Genomic DNA, 20,594 nt, shown 5'->3' on the forward strand with positions numbered 1-20,594 from the left:
CCCCCGACAGAATTGTTTGGTCTATTTGGATGACATCCTGTTCCATGGGAACTCTTTCCATGCAGCCTTGGAGGCCCTGCGACAGGTCTTACAAAGAATTTCCACTGCAGGTCTGAAGCTTCACCCTGACAAGTGCTGCTTTATGAGAAGAGAGCTTGAGTTCCTGGGACACAAAGTTGGAAGGGAAGACATTAGCACTTTGGAGGAGAAAGTGCGAGCCGTGAGGGACTGGACGACTCCCAGCAAGAGCTTTCTTGGGCTGGCATCCTATTACAGGCGATTCGGTCGAGGTTTCTCATGTCTAGCTGCACCACCAGGGTTCGCGGTTAACCGCTTCCCGATTGCCCGGGGCAAGTGAAATCTGGCCACGGGCAAGGTAAAATTATGGGCAACTTGCCTGACCGGGCAAGCATTTTTTAAAGCAACCAAATATCTTTAATTTCGACGAAAACTGTGGTGTGATCCGTTTGTGTGCACTGTATGGTGATGGTTTAACCCAGACACCCCCTTATGTTGTGGTATGGTCCATTGGCCTTATTGGGGGCAATGGGCGGGCGCTACGGGGATCAGTTAGTTCAGTGAAAGTCGAGTTAAAGTGGACGTCAATAAATCCCGCAGTATTGGAACTCGCTGTAGTCGCATCCTCATTTGAAGTTTGAAAAACACAACAAAAACCGACGATATTTCGGCCGAAAATTGACAGCCGGAAGTTTTCTTACCTTCTGCGCATGTTTACAAGTGGCGACAAGTTCGTTCAAATCCGAACATTTCGGATTCCTCTGACATGACAAAAATACCTCGAATATTTTTAAGTCGACAATTCAGTTGCGAGTAAGGAAGGGAGTCATATTTGATTATTGGCTGTTAATTCATTAGCTCCATGACGTGACCTGACATAGTGTCAGTGACTGTCTTCTGTTTATGCTATGAAACTTATGGAGGCAGCGCCACAGGCACTGGTCTTAAAGGAATACACAAATTTCCCACACTCATAATTTACTCATGTGATTCCTCAATTAATACGCTCTCCTGGACTTAAAATTGATAATCTGGATTGCTGTAACATAATTTTCCCAATTTAACATGCAGATTTGTTAATTATTAAAACTACAATTAACATTTTCAATAACTGCACAGCATGATACATGCTGTTGTGAGTAGGGTTTCATGGTTGATGATGAAAACAAGATTAATTTATGCTTATCAGATTATATGTTTATTTACATTTGTGGCGCACATTTTACAACCATAAACATTTTATTCTTCGAGAAAAAATATTGTCACTTGCCCAAGTCGGGCAAGTAATTTGGCCACTCGGGCAAGTCAAATTTTAGTGGCACTTGCCCTATGGGCAAGCAGTTTTTAAAGTTAACCGCGAACCCTGACTAGACCTTTCTTTTCTTTATCTTCTGCACATTTCTCCCGCACTAGTCCCTATTTACTTAGTTCTTATCATTTTTTTCCCATTTATTTATTTATTTTTTCATACTTTTTCTAATGTTCTTTCATAGTGTGGTTACTTTGACATCTTTGAATGTTTTAATCATTTATAGAGGCCTCTTGTTTAAACAATAATTGAAACTAACACAGGGACATTTTCCATGACCAATCAGCCAGCAGACCCACACGCACAAGCTCTCTTTAACGTCCCCAAAAGCCGCGACCGCTTGGACACAGGCGCACAACACCCATTGTGAGTAAAAGCATCTCACCGAAAGTTCAGCCGGCCGGCTGTTGAACGCCTGCGCCCCAGCACCCCGAGACCCTCAATGGAGCAAAATGCCAAAAATGTGGTATATTTTGTTGTTGATGTGTGGGTCTGGCTCTGCTTCCCTCCGGACAGGTCGCCGAGCATGGCAGAATTGGTGATGGAAAAAAATTCTCTGACACAGCCATTTTGGCGAGAAAGAGATTTTATTCTCGTCACATGCTGATGTCAAAAGAAGTCTCCCCAAAAAGAAAAAAGGGAAAGGTGTCCCCTCTCTCCGGCCTTCCCTTCTTATAGGGAATGGCCACACCGGACATGAATATTGAAGGATTGTATTTCGATTGCTGGCATTATATTAAACACTTACGGGACAGAAGGTCAATTATTTAATTTAGCAGGTTCATATTTACTGAATATGTTAAACATTGATTAAACAAAAAGCATTTATCAAATGAAAGTAGAAGTACAGTGCATCGATAAGATTGACTGGGATTGTAGTCATGGTGTTTACTGATGCATTCATATGCTAAATTGATATGACTTAGTTTAAATGTAAGACCTCAAAATTGCACACATAGTATTTCCATGACCCACACTTTCATTCAGAACAAACAGATTCAGTCTGCTCAGGTCAAACTGATGACAAACCAGATCGCACTTCATGGACAAATACGACAAAACACATTCTCCACATAGGCCATAGAAGATACAAACATCAAGTTGGGCCGGGGAGGACGTCACAGGGACACTATCAAGAACACCAAAAAACATAACAATTTGATCTGGGAAAACATACACCACACAATCTGTACACTGACGAGATTACAGGGGAATGTGAGCAGGAGAGACGGAGAGACTGCCGCCTGCCTGAGAAGGTCAGCCTTGGACGTGGAATGTGGACCGGGCCGGGGGAAGGAGCAAGGACGACCGATTCAAACTACATGACCCTTGACATAGAAAACGTATAAAATTTGAGGCTGGGCTGAGATCAGAGCGCCATTTTTCGATTGTACTCGTCTGTACGGAAGAGGATTAGGGCCATGAATGAGAAAAAAAAGATTGGAAGGATTCTGACTTTAATCTCAGAATTCTGACTTTAAAGTGAGAATTCTGACTTTAATCTCAGAATTCTGACTTTAAAGTGAGAATTCTGACTTTAAAGTGAGAATTCTGACTTTTTGTCATGGAGCAATGCATTGTGGGATGAAAATGTCAGAGCATGGTGTGTATGCCTTTGGAAAGTCCTAATATGTCGTCACCAAGCGACTTTTTGCGTGGCCGAGGAGTGTCGGAGGACATCGTTGCACTTTTGGAGGAGCAGAGGGTGAGTAAACAGTGCGTCGTTCATTTGGTGGCTGTCGCGTCCGTAACTCTCACGCTACGTGTAGCTAGTCGCTCTGTTGCAAATTAGCATATCATGAAGGGATGCGCTCCATTTGCATACGCAGTTTATGAGACTTTTGGTCCTTCAATAACCAGTTTAGATAAAGCAATTTTGGTGTCGTCACAGCGTCGCTAAAACACGCGCATCATATCTGGCTGTTTAGAGAGATGTGCTGTCATGCTTTGGGCTTTTTGTCTGTTGTCTAAACCTGGGACGTTTCTTGCTTGCAATAACAAATGATAAGACAGACTACAACATTGTGGACAGCTGCCCTTTTGTCCAGCTTTCTCCAACACCATCACCCAAACACCATAGTCACATAATGTATAGTCATGGTCACTTTGAAGCAAAGATGACTCACACTTTGTCCAGCAGGGTGTGCTAACATGCACTCCGAACAGCCCAATGAGTAAAAGGGTTGATGGTCGCGAGTGATACTTTGTCCATATATTGAGCGCAGTCGCCTTATAAGGCGCTGTGTTAGTTTAGGGGAAGATTTGGGACTTTTAAGTGCGCCTTATGACTGCGAAAATACGGTACTTCTCATTTCCACGGTGACTCTACTCCAACAATACTAAAGCTGTTGCTTTGTTATTCATATAGAATTTTTGTTTAAAATCCCCCTGGCTCTTCTTTTTGTCTTTTCTATAGTCTGTACGTATTAATAACTGTTTGTTAATGTTTTAAAGTTTTGGGCAAAAAACGTATTAGTAAATATTTATCATGTCACTGATGGTGTCGTGGTACACTCGCCTGAGTTGTGTGCAGGCAACGTGGGTTCAGTTCCCTCTCAGTGACGGTGTCTATGTCTGCCCTGTGACTGGCTGGCGACCAGTTCAGGGTGTAGTGCGCCTTTCGCCCGAAGTCAGCTGGAATTGGCTCCAGCACTCTCCCGCAACCCTGTTCAGGATAAGCCGTGTGGATAATGACTTGACATGACAAATATTTGTCATCTCATCAATATTTTCACAACAGAGTACTGAGTTTCGAGATCCTCACGATAATAGTTCTCGAAACTATATTTCTTATCAATGTAGGTTAGTTAAGGGATATTTTATTGACAATCTAATCTCAATATACAAAGACAGAAAAAAAATTGGTGGTGGGGGGGCGCGAATCTTTTTCTTCTTGGTAGGGGCGGGCGTGAAAAAATTGAGAAGCACTGCTAGTATGTGCAGACATTATATTCATACAATCTTGCAGCCCGACTGAACCACAGCATTGTTGCAAGTTCGGTAGGAGAAACGTAACCTTCCCACTGCTGTTCCAGCAGCTGCTTCTCCGGGCATAGGGGGAAGTGATGTCGGAGCTGACTCGATTTAATGGCGTTATTTTAGTTATTTTGTTAAATTGTTTTTATCAACCGAATTAAAATATTACATAGAATAAATATTAAAAGAGAATAGTCAGGTGTAAAAACAAACACAGAGGCAAAGAAATATATTTGAAAAATACGTGCTTAAAGCATGACGTCATTAGCAAGCGCGCAGCTTCCGAAGGACCTCGACCACATCCACCGACCCGTCCACACCGGAACAAAAACACCCACCGCTAAATTCTTCTGATTTAGTGTGGAACTGACTGTAATTTTCTCAAAGGATGTCCAGTGCTACTCTAAAGGACTACGACATAATTCATTAAGTCTTTGTGTCCCGATAACCTCATCTTCGCGCGTTGATGCTTTTCGGCGTAGTTAGCTTAGCTTGTTAGCTAGCTAGCCGCTAACGAAAAGAGGCACATGACTCATCGCCTAGCAGAGATCAAGTGCGCATTTTTTGGAATTATCATTTGAAAATGTGTGAAAGAACAACACCCAAGAACAAAGATGAACTTTGTGGAATAAAAGAAGAGAACGAGCAACATCTTCAACTGCTGGACGAAGTTTGCAACCAGCCTCGTGTTGTGCCACTCAAAGCAGGTTTGTAGACGTCTTACTCTCATTTGCTTTGTAAAGAACGACTTTCTATCGTTAAAAATGTGCATCACAACATTAAGTTGTTTGGGGAAATCGTTCAAGGTTCTTGCCGTTTTATCTTTAAATATTGCCTTTTACTTGCAGGTCTGCTGAGCAATTTTTTGTCAAATGTAATCAGTGCAGAAAATATATGCCAAAGAATAACCAATAGTGGGGGGTGAACTCCATGTTTTTCCCAGTATAAAATTTACATTTAAAATAACAAAACATTTTCTGGTTTTTATATTTTGTTCAAGCAATTCCTTACGGAAGCAATTCCGCCTGACTCTAAAAATGTGCACACTGCCGCAAAAACGTCAATGGCGGTTGATCAATTTTAGTGAATAAAACGCAAAATATTAAGTTTTTTTTTTTTTAAAGTCAAGTACGTATCGGTCTTTTCTTATTTATTAACTTTGTACTGGCTTGGTCGGGTGAGAGTCAATGAACCTCGGGTGGCCCTGCACTGTTTTGTGCACGTGTGCGTAGTTTCACCCCATCCAAACATTTAAAATACATTGAATGCATCCATCCAAGGTTGCACGGTTCTCATCAGTGAACAAGCGCATGCTGCAAGGAATGCATCTGCATCTTTGTCTTACGATGGTCTCAAAAAGGCTGAACGTCACAACCCCCTTTTCTACCTACAAGTCCAGGAACATTTAGTTCCTGGTAATAAAGTTCCTGTGGCTCAGGTGGTTTGCATCACCCCCACAACTCATAGTTCCTGGTAATTTATCCAAATGACAATCATGATGTATCAGTGGGAGGTCTTGTGTTACTTTGTTACTCATTACTGACACCCTATGGCTGTTAAGCATCATTGCAATTCCAAAATGATTCAGTGAACTCTTAAAATATTATGGTGTATCTTAGTTGAATACATATTCCAGAAACGTCTGTGACTATGTCAGGAATGAAATCGGGCACCAGCCGCAACGTGCTTCCTTTTTAAATGCTCGTTTATCACGGTTGTGCTGCTAAAGGGAGGTTTACATCGTAGGACGTAATTTTGTGAAATGACCCCATGGTCCGGTCCAAGTTGGGGTCCACGCATTGCTCCGTGTGCGGCAGGCACAAGTCAAGGTAGCACGGTAGAAACAATATAAGACAAAGTCGCCGCATGAGGTTTGATCTGAATTTACACCAACTGACTGGTACAAGATCGAAGGCTCATCTTCGGATATGCTTCCATGGATATTACGGCCCTGGATGAGGACGCACTCCACTGAAGTCATCTTCCTGCAGCGCTTCATTCAATTGACTCTTATATTATCTCATCTATCATTGCATAGCATCATTGTATGTGTCAAATGTTGCCCAGTTGGCATCCATTGCAGCCTGGTCATCCTGGAAGGGGGATTCCCCCATCTGTGGTCCCTTCTCAAGGTTTCTCACTTTTCCCCTAATGAGGTTTTGTGAGTTTTTCCTTGCCCTTCTGGGGGTTAAGATCGGGGATGTCGATTGTGGCTATGTAAAGCCCTTTGAGACTGTCTGTGATTAAGGGCTATACAAATAAAATTGACTTGACTTGACTTGACCAAACCAAATGATGTGTGTTTGTCTTTTTGTGTCCTGCAGACGTCAGTGAAAACGATCTCCGTTCTGTGAAAGAGGAGCCAGACTTGACTCACATCAAAAAGGAGGAGGAGGAGGAGGAGGAGATCAACAAGTCACCAGTGAACGTTGACCCTATAAAGACTGAAGATGAAAACAAGGATGAGTGTGAGGACAACAGAGGGGCGGAGCCTACAAGCAGCAGTTCAAGTCATCTCGTGACAACAGAAGTTGATGAAGACCACTGGGGACCATCACAAGTACATAATGAGGACACATTATCACACGCTGATGATGATGATGATGATGGGCAAGCCAAAGGTGAAAGGGCATGTCACACTGACTCATTCACTTCAAAGCTGTCTTTAAAAGGGCACAGAAAAACACACAGTGGTGAAAAACCTTTTTCCTGCTCGGTATGTGGCAAAAGCTTCTCTCGAAAGTCTCATTTAGTAAGGCACACAAGAACGCACAGTGGAGAAAAACCTTTTTCTTGCTCAGTTTGTGGCAAAAGCTTCGATCAAAATTCAAGTTTAACATACCACACAAGAATACACAGTGGAGAAAAACCTTTTTCCTGCTCAGTTTGTGGCAAGAGTTTCTCTCGAAAGTTTCATTTAACAATCCACACAAGAACACACAGTGGAGAAAAATCTTTTTCCTGCTCAGTTTGTGGAAAATGCTTCTCTCTAAAGGCAAATTTAACAGAACACGCAAGAACACACACTGGAGAAAAACCTTTTTCTTGCTCAGTTTGTGGCAAAAGCTTTTCTTTCAAGTCAAATTTAAAAACACATATACGATTACACACTGGAGAAAAACCTTTTTCATGCTCAGTTTGTGGCAAGAGTTTCTCTCAAAATTCAAGTTTAACATACCACACAAGAATACACAGTGGAGAAAAATCTTTTTCCTGCTCAGTTTGTGGCAAGAGTTTCTCTCGAAGGTCTCATTTAATAATTCACACAAGAACACACAGTGGTGAAAAATCTTTTTCCTGCTCAGTTTGTGGAAAATGCTTCTCTCAAAAGGAAGGTTTAACAAGCCACACAAGAACACACACTGGAGAAAAACCATTTTCCTGCTTGGTTTGTGGTAAAAGCTTTTCTCTAAAATCAAGTTTCACATACCACACAAGAATACACAGTGGAGAAAACCCTTTTTCCTGCTCAGTTTGTGACAAGAGTTGCTCTCGAAAGTCTCATTTAACAAGCCACACAAGAACACACACTGGAGAAAAACCATTTTCCTGCTTGGTTTGTGGTAAAAGCTTTTCTCTAAAATCAAATTTGACAAGTCACACAAGAAAGCACAGTGGTGAAAAACCTTTTTCCTGCTCAGTTTGTGCCAAGAGGTTCTCTCAAAAGTCGCATTTACGAAGCCACACAAGAACGCACAGTGGAGAAAAACCTTTTTCCTGCTCAGTTTGTGCCAAGAGGTTCTCTCGAAAGTCGCATTTACGAAGCCACACAAGAACACACAGTGGAGAAAAACCTTTTTCCTGCTCAGTTTGTGCCAAGAGGTTCTCTCGAAAGTCGCATTTACGAAGCCACACAAGAACGCACAGTGGAGACAAGCCATTGAGTTGCAGCGTTTGTGCTAAAAAATTCTTCACTAAACAGGGTGCTGAGAGTCACAATTGTGCTGGTGAGAAAAGCAGCGATCCTTGAAGCTTAAAAAAAAGAAAACAAAAAACTGAAGGAACTGACTCTGAGTGGTAAGATGTAATTGTGATTTTGAATAAAATGTGAAAAATTTAATTTTGCAAAGCTCTTTTATTGACATTAAGCCAATGGGATCAGAGTCAGAATTATCAATGTGTTTGTGTGATGATGATCTTTTTTTTGTGATTTTACATCAAGATGTAAATGAAATTAATTGCCTTTGCCTGGAATAACATTTGTTAACGTTATGCTTTTCAGTTGTCTTTTTACTTAATGGTACAGGTGTGAGAAGAAACGGTGCTTATGAAATCGGTGCCTTCCACTATCAATAAAATTACTTGTTCCACTTGCTCAACTGGCCTTCATTTCGCTGTGTGAAAAGGTGAAAAATAGATCTAGAAGTTGAACTCGAAAAAGAACAAGAAAGAGAAACGCAAGCAGTCTCAGTTTCTCTCAAAGGTTCTGGAATGTCAGGAGTTGGCAACTTGATGGCGACTGGAGTCAGCGCTGGTTTTCTCGCAGTGTTTGGCTGGCTCGTATATGTATGGTCCATTGAACAAAACTCAAACTCTTCAAATATCCCCTCACATACATTTAATATTTCGCTTTCTGAATAAATTTCTGACTAGCTAAAACCTCTTTCCAGGTTGAGCTCTATCAAGCGTTTGGGGCTTGTTGCTAAGCAGAATCTTACTTCGGGAAAAAACGTATAATTTTGTCAAATATACTAAATATTTTTGTTCATGCTCTATTATATTTTTTATATATTGGATTATTTTTATAATGAAATAGGGAAATATTAAAATTGACAACCACATACAGACCTAATTCAATTAATATGAAATATAAAACATTTTATAACTATTGAACTCAATGAGAAGAGTCCTAATCTTGAAATAAATATTGAAATATAAAAAATACTTATATATTAAATAAATTCAATTACCCAACTCCGGATGAGCGGCAGAAAATGGCTGGATGGATGGAATAATTTAAATTGCATACATATTCAAATGAACAAATTTGTTCAGAAATATTCAAGAGTCAAATAAAAAGGTTTAAATTAATATTGATATAATTTAACATTAAAATAATTGAATAAATATTGTATTATTACATAAACAAGCTTAAATATAAATTCTAATAAATAAAAAAAAAAGTTGTGTATTTTTAAATGGCCTAATTTAGATATGGGAAGTAATTCTCTTTATGAAACTATGAAGGGACTGGAGCTCACAGAAGTGACCAGTCTTGGTTCTGAAGTTCCGATGTAACCAGATACTGCCCTGAGAGAAAATAGGCCTGAGCATTGTTTATGGTGGGGGCAATTCTCTCGCCAGGTCAGTGACCTTCCAGGGTATGGAAGTAATTTAAGGTGGTCACGAGTAGACTGGTCGTATCAACGGGGAGACGCATCTGCTCTCCCTCTGGGGGACTTTTGGAGGGAAATCCCGAAGACTAGCGTGATGGGAATGCATATGCAACAAGGGAAAATTAGATATTCATGTCCTATTTGGGCATTCCCTGTAAGAAGGGAATGTCTGAGAGGGGGCTCAAGTTTTTGGGGAGACTTCTTTTGACATCAGCATGTGACAAGAAAAAAATCTTTTTCGAACCAGTTCTTTTCCATCACCAATCCAGCCTTGCTCGGCTGCCTCTCCGGAAGGCAGCAAGGACCCACACTTCAAAGACAAATATACTACATATTGAAAGAAAAATAATACTCAAATATTGAAATAAGTATAGAATTGAATGAATAAACAACAAAGAAATATATACCTCCTGGAAAATATCATTATTTTTAGCATTTGTCAACATTTTTCTTTCTTGCACATTCTTAAACAATCGTAATTTTATTTTACTTTTTAAGTTACTTCAGTGCATTTCACACCTGTGCCTTCAAAGAAGTCCTACTTCGTCCTACTTGAATGAATCCCCATCAAAATACCATCATTTATGACACCACGGCTGGACAAATAATATCCAGAAACACACTTACACACCACTGAGTGAGTGTTGGACGATATAGCTTCTCTTGAAAGGTCCGACTTGAAAATTTCCTTGCAAGTGGATCTGAAATTGAATCCATGCTTTTCCCCCCTCCGGCCATTGTGGTTTAAAAAAAGCAAGAATATATTTTAGATTTTCGAACGGCCGCCAATTACAACTTTTGGGTGTGTTGATTCGGCATAGCGCCGCCCCCTCCCGAGTGAGTATCCAATCACAAAACGCGTTCATCACCCTCAGCATAAGGCCAGCGAGAAGGCTCACTGTAACCAACTCGTGATCTGATTGGCTATCGCAACCGTCGAACAAATATGAAAGCTCATTGACTTTGACAGAAGAGATGCTCGCACAATTGCATCTTAAGGCCTCGGAACGCATAATGCACGCTCCTGGTATTGTGAAACCTGCCCAGCAACACGAGCAAGCGGAATTCCGATTGGATTCAAAACTCTCACCTAAAAATAAAACGCTCAGCTATAATATGACATCAATGCGATGATTATGATCATTTTTTTTATTGATTATGTTTGGCCAACAGAGAAGGCCTTGAAGGCCCACCACTGAGTTACTTAATAGCCTAAATTAAACTTTACTTCCATGAATAGAGTTAAAGTTATGCTTTATTGTAGGATTTATGTAATTAATAGCCTTTGATGGACTTTAGTGTACTTAATGTAAACTGGTAACGCTGAAAAAACAAAACAGACAACAATTCAAGTTTAAACCCATATACGTGAAATGCGCTTTAGAAATAAAGTATATTTTTGCACACATTACGAGTTCCTCCAGATCGACGCTGACCTCAGTGATGAAGAGAGCCAATCAAAAATCGCAACCCAAAACACAAGCAAACAGGAAAAAGTGACAAACAAGAAAGCTGGCAAAGTGAAGCGTGTGAAACAGGTGAGAAACCCTACAACATTTTTCGTTTGTATTTCCATACGTTGTAACTTATGGACGGGAATAATTCTTCATTTCTACTTCTAACATAGCGCAACTGTTGCTCTGGTGAATGTATAATCTTGCGTTGAGCCGCCACTACAATGAGTTACGATTCTGAACTGCAGTGGGCCTCAACATAGTTTATGTCAGGTCAGGGATTTCGACAGGGGTCCCGACTTATCAAAGGATGGATATACAGGAATGGGTCCCGGTTTAGACGAGATGGCGCCGAGGAGCAACATAAGGGGAGTCCACATCTGTTCTCGTCCTTGAGGGTTTTTGGAATGGCAGGAGTGTAGTCCAGCAAAAAGGCCACGATTCAGACTGATATCCAGATTTTCCTTTTTTATTTCTCCTTTTCCTCTGACGGCGTTCGGAAATTCCGGAGCCCCTTAGGGGACATGGAAGAAAAAAAAAACAACAACAAATCTTTGCTTTCCCTTGCAAAGATTGCGTTCCCTCGCAAATGCAAAGTAGTTTTTTTTTGAGTGAATGTTCGTTTATTTATTTTTCCAATACGTGTTTATGTACTTCCGGGTCAGTTTGGCTTGCCTAGCCTCTGATGCGCGGCTGTTCGAGAGACGACAGTACGTCAGATGCGGCAATAATCTTAGAGGGGGACTTGGAACGTTTCTTGCGGTCAAGAGATGTCCCTCACGGTGACATTCTGCACATGAAAAGCAACAAGGTACATACAATTCACTCGAACGCACATGTCAAACTCAAGGCCCGGGGACCAGATCTGGCCCGCAACCTCATTTTATGTGGCCCGCAAAGGGCAAATCATCTGCATCAACTTCCTGTTTCTATCATATTTTCTTCACTTTTAACAACACTGAGATATGAGATATTGCCATGTATTTGTTAGCAGTCCTCCCCTTTTAAAACAAATGGAAAAATTGTTGAACAATTACTTACGAGCTTCTGATTTCAAAACTGGCTTTCCATTCAATTTATATGGGTTCACAGTCATACCGGCCCTCTGAGGGAAACCACAACTACGATGTGGCCCGTCCACAAAAATGAGTTTGACACCCCTGCTCTAACGAAATAACCTTAATAATAGCAATATGGGTCCCTCCTGTTAATGTTTTTGCATAATACTAGCGTGCAAACTGTTTACCTTTTGAGTGGCAAGAAAAGTATTGCTGTTCTGTTTTCAATTTGTAGTTCATTTAAATCCTGTTATTGCATTCAAATTACTGTGAAGTGTGACGTTAAATATTTTTCTAAATGTTTTTTGTAAAACGCAACTTTAGTTTCGTTATGGAGCAGTGTAGTTCGTACCCGGAAATGACGTCATCAAATCGGATGTCGCAGAAGCAGGAAGTATAATAATAGATCACCAATAAGAGAGAAATGTGATGAAAATGAAGTCCAATCGAGCACAATCTGCATACATCTTTTGCCTTATCGAAGCCGGACCGAGATCTTACATTGTGGAAACAAAGCATGGACAAAGAGTGAGGAGGAACAGGAGGAGTCTTCTGAAGGTTCCCGAGGACTGGAAGAAATCTTCTGATGCGGCTGAGGCTGCAAAGCAGGTGGATACATCGAAGGAGCACAGACCTCAACCACCAGCAATTTCTGGGATTACTGAACCTCTTCGAAGATCAACAAGAGTTAGACGACAACCGGACAGGCTGATTGAAAATGTTTAATGTTGTGTTTTTGTTGCGAAAACGGTTGTAGAGCTGCTTGTTGGCATAAAAATGTGTGGATATTGATAAGAAGTGAAAATAATTGATAACAAAACAAAATTATCAAAATAATAATAATAAATAATAATAATGAAAAAAAGGCACAGGCATTGTTTAACGTTTGAAAGGGAGATGTAATGATAGCAGTTATATCATTGGCCACTAGTTGGCAGTATTGCCTGATGTGTGTTTTGGTTACCAGACGAACAAGTGTGTACGCACAAAGACGAGAATGCAAGTCAATAAATAAAGAGACACAAGCCAGCAGCGTCACGTTACCTGCGTGTAGTGATGGGTAGATGAGGCATCCTGTATCGTTTCGACACAGTGACACAATGTATTGACACTGTGTTGACACTGTGTTGCTGAATACTGACACCTGGTGGATTTGCAGGAAACATTTGACAGGGTCATCTGACACTGATCTGTCAAACTAATTTTATCCAATTCCATTGATTAGCGACGTGATGTGTTTTTATATATCCTATTTCGTATTACATTCCATCGCACTATTTATTTTCATATTTATCTAATTTATATATTTAACTGAATTATTGTTGTATTGCACTGGAGAGAGGAGCTCTCGAATCTCGTTGCACACTTGAGTACAATGACAAAGGGATTTCTGATTCTGATTAGGCATTTCCTTTCACATTATTTTTACATACATGCAATTTCATTAAAAAAATCTTTGATATTCGAGACGCAGTTGATAAATTAAGAGAACATCTGTCTGAATGCCCAAGTAAAAGTGTTGTGAATGACAATGGACTCATTGTAATTAAAGATTTTTATTCAAAAGAAATTAGTTTCTCCAGCGTTTTGTTATTCAGTCTATTTCTTTTTTTGAGGCAATTTCCCCCGCCTTTGAGAAAATCCTCTCACAAGGCACTGAAGAGGCCGGTGTGCACAACGCCTGTGTGGCTACTATAAATAGGTGAGGGAACGTTGCCTCCATGGACTTCCAGTATAAGAGCGGGTCTTCCGTACGTGCAACGTGTCCTGCTGACGTATAGCGCTGCACCTCTGAGTGCGCATCAACAGTGACGTCTTCCATCTTGCGGATATTTAATGCAAAGTAACGTGCCAATAACTCGATGCTTGTTTTGAGCGTCCATCCTGTTGATAGATGCGCTTCCTTATGAACACAGTTTGGCGCGCGACCGCTGTGTCGACACGATTCTGGTAGTGGTCACGTGACTTTCTCAAAGCAGTACGCGCACCGACACGGGGTTTGCCCTGGAAGCTCGGCGCGCGCATCGACGCCTCGGTGTCGTTGGACCCATCACTACTACTGTTACAGTTTGTGTTTTTTCTGCTTTATAGTTTTCACGGTGCAGTATATGTAACCATTGCTCAGCAATAAAAGTTTCTCGACACCAGTTGAAACTCCCCGCCATTATTTCAAGACCAAGGGGCCGCTACAGGGGGGGCGCGAATCTTTTTTCTTCTTGGTAGAGGCGGGCGTAAAATAATTGAGAGGCACTGCTAGTCTCTGCAGACATTATATGAATACAATCTTGCAGCCCGAGTGAACCACAGCATTTGTTGCAAGTTCGGTAGGAGAAACGTAAACGTTCCACTGCTGTTGCAGTGGCGGCTTCTCGGAGCATAGGCGGAAGTGACGTAGCCGACGCGTCATCGTGGTAGTATGCAGTTATTTAAAAAAATATATATGTATATCAACCAAATTAAAATATGATAAAGAATATATATTAAAATAAAACAGCCAGTTGTAACAACAAACACAGAGGCAAAGAAATATATTTGAAAAATACGTGTTTAAAGCATGACGTCATTAGCAAGCGCGCAGCTTCCAAAGGACCTCGACCACATCCACCGTTCCGTCCACACCGAAATAAAAACACCCACCGCTAAATTCTTCTGATTTAGTGTGGAACTGACTGTAATTTTCACAAAGGATGTCCAGTGCTACTCCAAAGGACTACGACATAATTCATTAAGTCTTTGTGTCCCGATAACCTCATCTTTGCACGTTGATGCTTTTCGGCGTAGTTAGCTTAGCTTGTTAGCTAGCTAGCTGCTAACAAAAAGAGGCACATGACTCATCGCCAAGCAGAGATCAAGTGCGGATTTTTTGGAATTATCATTTGAAAATGTGTGAAAGAACGACACCCAAGTACAAAGAGGAACTTTGTGGAATAAAAGAAGAGAACGAGCAACATCATCAACTGCTGGGCGAAGTTAGCAAGCAGCCTCGTGTTGTGCCACTCAAAGCAGGTTTGTACCCGTCTTACTCTCATTTGCTTTGTAAATAACGACTTTCTATCGTTAAAAATATGGATCACAACATTAAGTTGTTTGGGGAAATCGTTCAAGGTTATTGCCGCTTTATTTTTAAATATTGCCTTTTACTTGCCGGTTTGCTGAACATTTGTTTCTGCCAAATGAAATCAGTAGAGAAAATAAATGCCAAAGAATAACCATTAGTGGGGGGTGCACTCCATGTTTTAACCAGTATAAAATTTGAACTGATTGTTTAACATTTTACATTTTCTGGTTTTTATATCTTGTTCAAGCATTTCCTTCCGGAAGGAATTCTGCCTGACTCTAAAAAAGGTGCACACTGCGGCGAAAACGTCAATGGCGGTTGATCAATGTTAGTGGATAAAACACAAAATATTAAGTTTTTAAAAAAAATCAAGAACGTAATGGTCTTATTCATTTATGAACTTTGTACTGGCTTGGTCGGGTGAGAGTCAATGAACCTCGGGTGGCCCTGCACTGTTTTGTGCACGTGCGCATAGTTTCACTTCATCCAAACATTTAAAATACATTTAATGCATCCATCCAGGGTTGCACGGATCTTATCAGTGAACAAGCGCATGCTGCAAGGAATGCATCTGCATCTTTGTCTTGCTATGGGCTTAAAAAGGGAGTATGCCACAACCCCCTTTTCTACCAACAAGGCCAGGAACATTTAGTTCCTTATCATAAAGTTCCTGTGGCCCAGGTGGTTTGCATCTCCCCCACAACTCGTAGTTCCTGGTAATTTATCCAAATGACAACGAAGACGTAACAGTGAGAGGTGTTGCGTTACTTTGTTACTCATTACTGACACTCTACGGCTGTTAAGCATCATTGCAGTTACAAAATAATTCAGTGAACTCTTATAATATTATGGTGTATCTTAGTCTAATTTTGATACGTATTGGATCACTTAAAAAATATACAGTCATTATTCAAATATGTCAACATAAGTCAGAGTTGTTGCTTAATGCTTATGTGTAGGGCTTTTGACTCTTCAAACGTAATTTAGTTTTTTATAAAAAATAAAAAGGGGAATGATGGAACGCACTAGCAGGCTAAATGTCATTTTGGATACAAAAAACAAACAAAAAAACAAACATAATCATGCAATAAATAGCGACTATGATTCCAGGGCTCCTTTAATTCTTTTAGGTATCCAAATTATCATGAAAGCAAAAAGTACCCACGATGAAACTATCTCTAAATGCAAAATGAAATACTTAAAAACATATTTCACTTGAAGGATTGCTATTCTATCAATTTGCATTATGTCGCGATGGCCCCCAGTGGCCCCCATTAATATGTTGGGGTCCCACAACAGGTGTTCCATCAGACGCACACAATAGCCTGTGTGTGCTAACTTCAGCTCGCTTCCAGAAACGTCTGTGACTGTCAGGAATTAAATCGGGCATCAGCCGCAATGTGCTTCCTTTTTAAAAATGCTCGTTTTTCACTGTTGTGCTGCTAACGGGAGGTTTACATCGTAGGACGTAATTTTGTGAAATGCCCCCATGGTCCGCTCCAAATCGGGGTCGCACGCATTGATTGGTGTTCGGCAGGCACAAGTCAAGATAGCGCGGTAGGAACTATATAAGAAATAGTCGCCACATGAGCTTTGACTTGACCAAACCAAATGTGGATGAGAGTGAGGACAACAGAGGGGCGGAGCCTCCAAGCAGCCGCTCAAGTAATCACATGACAACAGAAGGTGACGAAGACCACTGGGGGCCATCACAAGTACATAATGAGGACACATCAGACGCTCATGATGATGATGATGATGATGATGATGATGATGATGATGATGATGATGATGATGGGCAAGCTAAAGGTGAAAGGGCATGTCACACTGACTCATTAACTTCAAAGTTGTCTTTAAAACCGCACACAAGAACACACAGTGGAGAAAAAACATTTTCTTGCTCGGTTTGTGGAAAATGCTTCTCTGAAAAGGGAAATTTCCTGCTCAGTTTGTGACAAAAGCCTTTCTTTAAAGTCATACTTAATAAAACACACAACAATACACAGTGGAGAAAAACATTTTTCCAGCTCTGTTTGCGGAAAAAGTTTCTCTCAAAAGGTTTTGGAATGTCAGGAGTTGGCAACCTGATGGCGACTGGAGTCAGCGCTGGTTTTCTCGCTGTGTTTGTCTGGCTCGTATATGTATGGTCGATTGAACAAAACTCAAACTCTTCAAATATCCCCTCACATACATTTAATATTTCACTTTCTGAATAAATTTCTGACTGGCTAAATACACTTTCTAGGTTGAGCTCTATCAAGCGTTTGGGGTTTGTTGCTAAGCAGGATCTCACTTCGGAAAAACTATAATTTTGTCAAATATACCAAATATTTTTGTTCATGCTCTATTATATTTTTTATACATTGGGTTATTTTTATAATGATACAGTGGAACCTCGGTTCTCGAACGACTCTGAGTTCGAACAAATCGGAGTTCGAACAAAAAAATAGAGAAATTCTTGCTTCGCAGTTCGAACAAACCTCGGAGTTCGAACGCCGGTATGACGCATGAGTGCGTACGCGAGGGTGGGATGCTGAGCGGCGTACGGGTGTAGATCGCTCTCTTGCTCTCTTCGTGACCAACTGTTGTCGCGTGCGGACGTGCTGCGTTTTGCTCTCGCATTTTACATAGGTGTACGAAGTGTTTTAGCCCCTAATCATGCCTCCAAAGAAAGTCAGTGCAAGCAGCAAAGGAATGGTTTCGGTCAGTGGTCTTCAATCCTGTTCCTCGAGGGCCAGTGTCCTGCCTGTTTTCCATCTTTCCCTGCTGCAACACACCTGAACGATCGTTATCAAACTTTTGTAGACCTTGCTGATTCTCTGATCATCTGAATCAGCTGTGTTGCAGCTGGGAGAATTGGAAAACCTGCAGGTGCCCTCGAGGAACAGGATTGAGGACCCCTGGTTTCGGTGTTCGAACAATTCGCTTTTCGAACAGGGTTCAGGAACGGATTATGGTCGAGAACCGAGGTTCCACTGTATAGGGAAATATTAAAATTGGCAACCACTTACAGACTTAATTCAATTAATAATAAATATAGAAACATTTTATAAATATTGAACTAATTGAGAAGAGTCCTGATGTTGAAATAAGTATTGAAATATAAAAATACCTACATATTAAATTAATCCAATAAGCCGACCCCGGATGAGCGGCAGAAAATGGCTGGATGGATGGAATAATTTAAATTGCATCCAAATTCAAATGAACAAATATGTTAAGAAATATTCAAGAGTGAAATAAAAAGGTTTAAATTAATATTGATATAATTTCACATATTAAAATAATTGAATAAATATTGTAGTATTAAATAAGCAATCTTAAATATACATTGAAATAAATTTTAAAAAAAAAATTATGGTGCATCTTAGTTGAATTTGAATACATATTCCAGAAACGTCTGTGACCATGTCAGGAATGAAATCGGGCATCAAAAGGGAGGTTTACATCGTAGGACGTAATTTTGTGAAATGTCCCCATGGTCCGGTCCAAGTTGGGGTCGCACGCATTGCTCCGTGTGCGGCGAGCACAAGTCAAGGTAGCATGGTAGAAACAATATAAGTCGAAGTCGCCGCCTGAGCTTTGACTTGACCAAACCAAATTTGTCTTTTTGTGTCCTGCAGACGTCAGACAAAATGATCTCTGTTCTGTGAAAGAGGAGCCAGATTTGACTAACATCAAAAAGGAGGAGGAGGAGATCAACAAGTCACCAGTGAACGTTGTCCCTATAAAGACTGAAGATGAAAACAAGGACAACAGAGGGGCGGAGCCTACAAGCAGCAGCTCAAGTCACCACGTGACAAAAGGTGATGAAGACCACTGGGGGCCATCACAAGCACAAAATGAGGACACATTATCAGACGCTCATGACGATGATGATGATGACGATGATGATGATGATGATGATGATGGGCAAGCCAAAGGTGAAAGGGCATGTCACACTGACAGTTGGGTATGTTCTCAGTGTGGGAAATCAACAACTTCAAAGTTGTCTTTGAAACGGCACACAAGAACACACGGAGAAAAACCTTTTTCATGCTCAGTTTGTGGAAAATGCTTCTCTGAAAAGTCACATTTACAAATCCACACAAGAACACACAGTGGAGAAAAACCTTTTTCCTGCTCAGTTTGTGGTAAATGCTTCTCTCAAAAGACTCATTTAGTAAGGCACACAAGAACACACAGTGGAGAAAAACCCTTTTCATGCTCAGTTTGTGGCAAATGCTTCTCTCGAAAGTCTCATTTAGTAAGGCACACAAGAACCCACAGTGGAGAAAAACCTTTTTCTTGCTCGGTTTGTGGCAAAAGCTTCTCTCGAAAGTTTGATTTAACGATCCACACAAGAACGCACAGTGGAGAAAAACCTTATTCATGCTCAGTTTGTGGAAAATGCTTCTCTCAAAAGGCACATATAACAGAACACGCAAGAACACACAGTGGTGAAAAACCTTATTCATGCTCAGTTTGTGGAAAATGCTTCTCTCAAAAGTTTGATTTAACATATCACACAAGAACGCACAGTGGAGAAAAACCTTTTTCCTGCTCAGTGTGTGGTAGACGCTTCTCTGTAAAGTCAAATTTAACTTGTCACACAAGAACACACACTAGAGAAAACCCTTTTTCTTGCTCAGTTTGTGGTAAAAGCTTCTCTCAAAATTCAAGTTTAACATATCACACAAGAACGCACAGTGGAGAAAAACCTTTTTCCTGCTCAGTTTGTGGCAAAAGCTTCTCTGTAAAGTCAAGTTTACAAAGCCACACAAGAACACACAATGGAGACAAGCCATTCAGTTGCAGCGTTTGTGCTAAAAAATTCGCCACTAAACGTAGTGCTGAGAGACACGATTGTGATGGTGAGAAGAGCAGCGATCCTTGAAGCTTAAAAAAAAGAAAACAAAAAACTGAAGGAACTGACACTTTGTGGTAAGTTGTAAATGTTATGAATAAAATATGATGAATTGAATTTTGCAACGCTTTTTTATTGACACTAAGCCAATGTGATCATTGCCAGAATAACCAATGTGTCTGAGTGAGGATGAGTTTTTTTGTGTGTTCACATCAAACATTATAAATAAAATTAATTGCCTTTGCCTATAACAACATTTGTTAACGTTATGCTTTTCAGTTGTCTTTTTAATCGTACTTAATGGAAAAGGTGTGAGAAGAAACTGTGCTTATGAAATCGGTGCCTTCCACAATCATCAATAAAATCTCTTGTTCCACTTGCTCAACTGGCCTTCATTACGCTGTGTGAAAAGGTGAAAAACTGAACTCGAAGTTGAACAATAAAAAGAACAAGAAAGAGAAACGCAAATCGTCTCAGTTTCTCTCAAAGGTTTTGGAATGTCAGGAGTTGGCAACTTGATAGCGACTGGAGTCAGCGCT

General features: G+C 40.6%; 2 protein-coding genes across 3 annotated transcripts in view; both read left to right on the plus strand.

Annotated features, from left to right (window-relative positions):
- Positions 1-20,320, plus strand: part of LOC148342219 (uncharacterized) — a 343,669-nt gene extending 323,349 nt beyond the window's left edge. Inside the window, exons 1-2 of one of the 2 annotated variants that reach the window (XM_088287814.1) lie at positions 14,924-15,157; positions 18,833-20,320. In XM_088287814.1, the coding sequence (XP_088143940.1) occupies positions 15,034-15,157; positions 18,833-20,085 (1,377 nt within the window). In that variant the 5' untranslated portion in view covers positions 14,924-15,033 and the 3' untranslated portion in view covers positions 20,086-20,320. Of the gene's footprint in view, positions 1-14,923; positions 15,158-18,832 lie in introns of those variants that run through there. The other variant, XM_088287813.1, reaches the window with a different exon arrangement.
- Positions 6,615-8,622, plus strand: LOC148342240 (uncharacterized; the record flags this gene model as incomplete). The annotated part of the gene is made up of 1 exon (XM_088285402.1): positions 6,615-8,622. A coding segment is annotated over one exon (1,659 nt), but the record flags the coding sequence as incomplete, so codon positions are not given.
- Positions 20,321-20,594: the final 274 nt, after the last annotated feature.

The sequence above is a fragment of the Idiotropiscis lumnitzeri genome, chromosome 2 (genome assembly GCF_059441095.1).
Source record: "Idiotropiscis lumnitzeri isolate Australia: NSW breed Sydney's pygmy pipehorse chromosome 2, RoL_Ilum_1.0, whole genome shotgun sequence".
NCBI lineage: Eukaryota > Metazoa > Chordata > Actinopteri > Syngnathiformes > Syngnathidae > Idiotropiscis > Idiotropiscis lumnitzeri.